At 36.9% G+C, this 7,614-nt stretch overlaps 1 protein-coding gene across 1 annotated transcript; it reads left to right on the top strand.

The window, feature by feature from the left end:
* Positions 1-1,519: 1,519 nt before the first annotated feature.
* Positions 1,520-2,960, top strand: ZADH2 (zinc binding alcohol dehydrogenase domain containing 2; the record flags this gene model as incomplete). The annotated part of the gene is made up of 1 exon (XM_010187966.1): positions 1,520-2,960. A coding segment is annotated over one exon (925 nt), but the record flags the coding sequence as incomplete, so codon positions are not given.
* Between the last annotated feature and the right edge of the window lie 4,654 nt (positions 2,961-7,614).

A 7,614-nucleotide genomic window follows, 5' to 3' on the forward strand; every position in this document is an offset into this window, starting at 1 on the left:
GGGCGAAAGGACGAGAGCGGGGAGGGGGCGAGCACAGCTCCCTGCCGCCCTCTCGCCCTCAGCTCCCTTGCGCAGAATTTGGGGTGTAAAAGCGGGAGGAGGCGAGCGCGGCGCCGGCACGTCCCGCCCCGGAGCTCCGACGCCTTCGCCCCGGCGCCCGAGGGATTCGGTTTGACTCGGAAGCTGCTGCTTCGTTACCAATTTTGATGTGTCTTTCAGGAGTACTGTTTAGGAGTTACCTTAAAGCAGGATAATAGGGGATTTTTTGTATCTACGAACAAGACGCAGGCAGTTTTTGCTGCGGCTGGCAGAATTAAAAAGAGCAACAGTCACTCTCACCTATTTTATGCATGGATATGTTTATGTGTACACGTCTTTTTATATTTAACACATTTACGTTGGTGGAAGTTTGAGGCTATAAAGAATGAAGGGAATCAAAATGAGCGAAGTGGTTTTAGTTCTCGTTCTGTGTGCAAGCAATTTAAACCTACATACAGATACGATTTAGCCTATTGGTAACTGCAACAATTAAAAGTGCACTGTTTGCATACTTGTGCAGCTTTTGCGTGTATCAGGTACACCTTTCACGTTGTCACTTCCACATGTAGAAACAGTCCTGGTGTTCTCTGTTGCATGTGTTTCTTTTTTACGTTCTCCAGTTAACAGAATCTTCCACAGTCTCTCTTCCCTTTCCTGTGTAGAGATATTATTATGGTTTTAAAAAAAAAAAAGTGATACTAAAATATTCTTTGTGTTTAGGCTACATCATAACTTTCTTTTAGGCATTATCTCCTAATGCTTTATCAAGTTCTGAGAATGTCTCTTTTTTCCTAAAAAAAAAAAAAATTAGCATCCATTTTCACCTGTTAGAGGTCAGTAGGACTTGATACTCAGTCTTATAATTTTAGTCCTTCCGTGCAAGGTTGTTTTGATGTGTTGCAAGTAATTTATATAAAGAAAAATATTTTAACGTTGACATTAGCTACATCAGAAGGCAAATTTGCTCCAGTGACTCCATCAATTAAGAAGTACTTGCCTACAGTAACTTGACCTTGCAAATGACATCGATAGTTAATATGATCGTTAGTCATTAACAGTATTATTATATTCAAAAATGTAAATTTGTTGCCAGAATCAACATATTTACTGCTTTGCATGGTTTATTCTTTAGTGTTTTCGCATCTTGTATAAAGTGGTCAATTCATTTTCATCCTTTAAGCCTGTACAGAATTATTTTTAGTTTGCTTAGTTTGGTCAAATGGACCTGAGAAAAATAGAAGTTGTTTTGTTTTGTTTTATTTTGTTTTGTTTTAGTAAATTTATCTTTAATTGTAGAGCAACAGAATGTAAACTAGAAAAGTGTGATGAAAGTAGTCTCTGGAGTGTACTCATTGTTCAATCATACCAATGATCAGAAAAAAGTCTCATAGTTATCCCACAAATTTAAATTGAAGGTTTCTCATACGACAAAGACTTGGTAAGGAATAAATCTCGTTAATACATTTTTGTTTTCTTCTAGATTTGTCGGCATTAATGCATCTGACATAAACTACTCAGCCGGTCGATATGACGCATCAGTTAAACCTCCATTTGATATAGGTTTTGAAGGTGTCGGTGATGTGGTAGCATTAGGACTCAGTGCTAGTGCCCATTATACGGTGGGTCAAGCTGTGGCCTATGTGAAAGCAGGTTCCTTTGCTGAATACACCGTTGTGCCTGCCAAACACGCAGTTCCTCTACCCTCTGTGAAACCTGAGTTTCTTACTTTAATGGTAAGTGGTGCTACTGCATACATCAGTTTGAAAGAGCTGGGAGAACTGTCTGAAGGCAAGAAGGTTCTGGTGACAGCAGCGGCTGGAGGAACGGGTCAGTTCGCTGTGCAGCTTGCAAAGAAGGCAAAATGCCATGTAATTGGAACCTGCTCCAGTGATGAAAAGGGTGGTTTTCTGAAATCCATTGGCTGTGACCGTACGATCAACTATAAAACTGAAAATGTCGGGTCCATTCTTAGGAAGGACTACTCTGAAGGTGTGGATGTAGTGTATGAATCTGTTGGGGGAAAGATGTTTGACTTGGCTCTTAACTCCTTGGCTACCAAAGGGCGCCTGATAGTTATTGGATTTATCACTGGCTACCAAAACCCTACTGGCTTCCAGCCTATTAAAGCAGAGTCATTGCCAGCAAAACTATTGAAGAAGTCTGCCAGCGTCCGGGGTTTCTTCTTGAACCATTACCTTTCTGAATACCAAATGACTCTGAAGCACTTGCTCAAGATGTATGAAAAAGGAGACCTGGTTTGTGAGGTGGACTATGGAGACACGTCTCCAGAGGGCAAGTTCATGGGCTTGGAGTCTGTATTCCGTGCTGTAGATTACATGTACATGGGAAAAAACATTGGAAAAATTGTAGTTGAATTACCTCACTCTGTCAACAGTAAGCTGTAAAAACAGAACAATGATATAAATCAGAAAAGAGAAAATGGGCACTTTATGCCTCAGAATTACTCGCAACAATTTCTTTTTTTTAAGCTTAGCAATGGACATTATATTAAAAAACAGCATTAAGGTGTTAACAAAAAGTTTTGTGTTTTTTTTTTCTCTTTTCTTTTCTTAAAAGTCCTCAAATTGGTGGCTGTAGCACGGACTTAATGGGCCTGCGTTTGATTCTGTCGCTTAGGCTAGCATGAGACAAGAACGTTGTTCTTGACAGAGTAAGTCTTGATGCAGTGGGAGATTTAGTCTGTCAGACTGGTTTGATAATACTTTATACGTAGTTCAGCTCAGAAAAAAAAAAGTCTTTCAGCAATTCTGATTCCCTGACTTAAAAATAAAATTGCTAAAACAAGACTAGGTAAAGAGTCACATCTTGTAGTTGCTCTATTAATCTCTTGAAGTTTCTACAAAAAAATAGGCTCTACATTTTTTGTCGCAACCACGATAATCATAATTCAGTTGCATCATGGATCATAGTAATATTCCTTGACTGGTTACACAGGGAACATTTATCCTCCAGTTCTGACATGTCAGTAATATTAAGAAAAGCAACTTGACTTTTTTTTTTAATTATGTCTTTTGTGACTATAAACAACTGTGCAGTTTTCTTTTAAATCTTTAAGTATAAGTTGAAACATAATCTCATTTTCTTGCCTTTTCATTTGCTACTGTTACTATGTACTGTCCAGACTCCCCTTCAGTCAGAATTACATTATCGGAGTGGGGCTTTGAGCCATATTCACGTGTGTTCAGGTCCTGTATATTTTTTTAAGATTTAATAAAGTTAAGGAAGCTATTTGAATATTTGTGGCATTTATTCATATTGATGTGATTCTTGCTGACTAGCTCCTTTGTAGATAATCTCTGTGTTATAGAGTTCTTTGATAGATGATTCTTGTTGTGCCTTCCCATACTCAGGCTGCTGCTTCTACTTTTGTCGAATATTTCTTCTGCAGAAGCCCTTTTACAAACAGCAAGACTGTTTTAAATCCACGGTCACGGTACCTCTTACATGTACTGATGCTCAGCCATAAATTATCCAGTGGGTGCAGTTAAAAGGTTTTGTAAAGTTTTAAAAATTCTACTTAATAGATATTATTAACAGTACATACAGTGGGAGTTCCAGCTAGAAGTGTAATATTTTCCAGAATAATAAAATACTTTAAACTGCTTGTTCTACACATTTCTTTTTTTTTCCATAGCAAACGTTTAAGATCTTAAAGGCTAATTTTGCCACATCTTTTGAATTTATATACATTTGTATGCAGTTAGAGAGATGGAAGTTTCCTAAGATCGTACACCTAATAATAAAGTTAATGATAGACTGATAATGTCTGTGGGTTGAAGGAAAAAATCCAGGGTAAACTTAATTTTTGAGCATTATTCAGGACTGACTGCACTTGGCATTTTTAAAGTAACATATAGGAAAAACTTACATTTTACTCAGTATTACAGGCAGTAGAAAAATATTTTTAACTTTGATTTAGCAGATTTTTATTGTAATTTTTTAGTGCGTATGTCATTAGCATCCTAAAGAACTGTGTGCAACAAAGAACTATCTTTTTTTTGGTGATGTCTGAGTACTAGGTTTAGTCCCACTTTGGAGGATTTTGGGGAAAGGCAGGATGGCTTGAGTCTTTGTTACCATTTCTCTTTGACTCAAGCTGAGCATCAAGCTACTATGATTTTTGTTTTCACCAAGATCTGCTGTTAGAAACACACTTCCTCTTTCCCCACTAATATTACAAATTTTGTGGTCTTTTGTGCATTTTGCATAATTAGAAAGGTATAGTGGCCTTCCAACTGGATGCTACAAAGATGCAAACACTTAAATACTGCACGAAATCAGAGCATACAAAGTTCTCACTATTTTATTGCTAGGCACAGGATTTCTTTTCTTGTTTAGAGAAAAAGCAGTGCCCTTGGCCAATAGAAACTTTTATTTATTTATTTTTTTAAAGGCTGTTTGAGATGTACTAGGGCAAAATAAACATAAAAAGAGTACAATTGGTTATGTCTGTGATACGGAGAGAAGAGTTGCATGAGTAACAATTTTTCAAATTAAGATCCTGCAGTCAAACGCCAAATCCCATCCAGGTGGCCTGATTTTCAAAGGTGTTGATCACTGCCAGTCCAGTAAATTCAGGTGTTTCAGAGGCAGTGAATTCCAAATGTTTTTGTTGTAAAAATTTCTTCTTGTAACAGGATTCTGTCTGGACATATAGCATTCTACTTTCTTTTCAATATGTTTCTTCATATATAACATAGAACAATGCAAATGCCCTGGGCATTTTCACTGATCAAAATAAGGGAAGAGAGGAACCTTTGGAATGTTCACATATAAAAAAATATATATATATATATATTCAGATATGGTATTTTGTTGGTTTTATTTTTGGCTTCCGGCTTGTTATTTAGCACTTCTGTACTGATTACAGTATTAATAAAAAGTTTAAATTTGCTATATGCAGAACTTGTATGGCCAGTGTACTAATTTCATAGGCCTTTTGGTGTTTAGGTTGGGCTATGGCCATTGGGCTTGTGCTCATCAAATGCCTATGTTAAGCTAAAGGGGTAGCTCAAGGTATACATGATTGCTTCTTTGTGAATGAATGCAGAAGTATTTTTTTGTTTTTAAATATATGACTTCTATCATTTAGATTGCTGAAAGAGAGCATTATCAACAGGGAGAGGGTGAAAAGTATTTCTGAAACATGCAGATAAGACTTTTCTGCAGAGATTCATAATAATTTTTGGTTTGCAGGGGGAAATAAAACCAACTTCTCTTTATTTAAAAGTATATTCTGCAAAATTACAGTTATGGAAGCAGGGCTGACTTTGAATAAGTAAGCTATGATGGATTTAAATAATGTTTAAATATTAGATGGATAGAAAAATGTATATGGCATGCACACACTGAGAGGTTTAAATGATGATAGGACATTGAACATACAAGGAAAAGAAATACTGTAGAGTCACAGCAAGGGATTAATAACAATACACTTAATATGCTTGCAAAAAAGGTGTATTAAAAGCTGTGTGCACAGTGGGGACTTAAATGATTAAAAATAATAATACATTTGCCTGGGAAGTACTAAGTATACTATATGTAGAGAGCAGGGATTTAAATAATAATACTATTAATAATAGCAGCTCATCGAGATGTGGTTGCTAGCCCTACACCGCAATTTTACCTTTCTAAATGAATCTGCTACAGAGGAATCTGGCATTGTTTGCTGAGGCTAATAACAGAATTTCCCTTTCCTACACACATATGCTTCCATGGAAAAACAACAAAGAAGTAGAAGAAGAGCTGGCTTTTTTCCTGCGTCTGTCACACGTGTGCGTACATGCACGCACACGGACACACACGTACTCTCTCTCTCCTGGCCTGCAACCCTCAGCACATTTTGCAGAGATGTTTCCTACTTAATTGCTATGCTGGAATCTCCTAATACCTTTTTGAATTAAGTTAGATTTCTACCAAGCAATAGTGTGCTATGTATTTGTATGTGTGCATGTGTATATGTGTATATATTTAATAAGTGGATATGAGTAACTGCTGTGTCATGTAAATACATATAATTACAGTCTCTCAAGGAAAAGTTTGCAGGACTGTTTGCGGATATTACATATATTCCTACTTCTGTCTGAAGACTAAAGAAATTTCTCTGCTGAATAACTGTTAGTATCTATTTTACAAGATTTACTCATTTTCAGGTACCTAATGTAGCTGCTAGCATGCATGCACAACAATACAATTTATATGGTAAATGGAACCAAATAATGGCTTCACTGAATGTTATGGCTGCACTGAAGGGAAATGTCACGGTAAATAGCTGCCAAATTATGGATCATGCCGAAGTGTCACAACTGCACTAAAGACAAATAGCACTAGAGGCTATTGCCACTGTGACGCTTTTGAGTTATGAAGAAGAGGAGCAGCCTGATGTGAGCCTCTTTGTGTCCTCATTATAGCAAAGGGTTACTGGTGCAGTGTACAAGAAAACCTTAGTCCTACGTGGTGGCTAGTTAATAATCTGTTCTTTTCGAATCTAACAGCTGTAGCAAACCAGAAAATCTTTGCCTTGCTTTATGAACATATATACACACACACAAACAAAGAAAAACCTGCAGGTTTTATGAATGTAAATGTGTACGGGAAATGACTGGTAATGGAAAAATGTTGTAATAAAATAATCTAATCAAAGAATATTATTAAATTTAACATCATATGTGTCTGAAAGCTTTAGTTGCTTCTTATGCAGATAGATTTGTGAAATATAAGCAATAATGCACTTTCTCTCTTTGTAAGGACTTGAGTAGTAAGGACATTACCAACTAAATTGCTTCTTCTAAACTGAAGTGTGTCCCGGTTTCTTTCATTTTAATGGGAGAGTAATAAAGATGAAAGACTAACATTTTAACTGATGGATCCCTTAAGCTACAGAATTGAAATTTATTATGTTTTGAGGGAATATGCTAAATCTTAAAATGTGGAAAGAAGCAGGGAAATCCCAGGTAAAATAAAAGTAACCTTCTTTTTCTTTTTTTTTTTTTCAAAATATGACATACTTTTATGAATGGAAAATTACATACCGCTCTTACTTAAGCTGAGAAAACAATATTGTTCTCTCATTGGGGCAGAAGAAAAGGGGGTAGATACTTGGAGGGGGAAAAAAAAAAGAGATTTTAAAATCGAGGGCCATTGCTCAGCAAGTGGTCTCTCTTTTCTAGGATCACTTTTCAAGCCCTGCCTGCAGTGTTCAGGGAAGTGAGTTTGATGCTCTGCACACTATTGTACACACCACAAACGTACCATCCATAATACAGCACAATTGTCAGTAGCTGTTTTACAGAGGGGCCAGGGCTGAACAATCATGGTGGATAAATTGCTTTTCTATTCTACAGCAAGTAGCCTTCCTACCATGTGAAGCTGAAGGTCATTGGCAGGGCAGTGAGGGGGAAGCTTATATATTAGTTAACTCTAATGCACTAATAGTGTTCAGATAGAGGAACTATACCAATTAATTACAGTTAGGTTTGTTCTTCAAGATGGGGGTGATGACTTGAAGAGTCACTGTGCTGAGATACATCCATCCATCCATCCATCCATCCATCC

This window comes from Mesitornis unicolor, unplaced genomic scaffold (assembly GCF_000695765.1).
Source record: "Mesitornis unicolor isolate BGI_N332 unplaced genomic scaffold, ASM69576v1 scaffold35257, whole genome shotgun sequence".
Taxonomy (NCBI): domain Eukaryota; kingdom Metazoa; phylum Chordata; class Aves; order Mesitornithiformes; family Mesitornithidae; genus Mesitornis; species Mesitornis unicolor.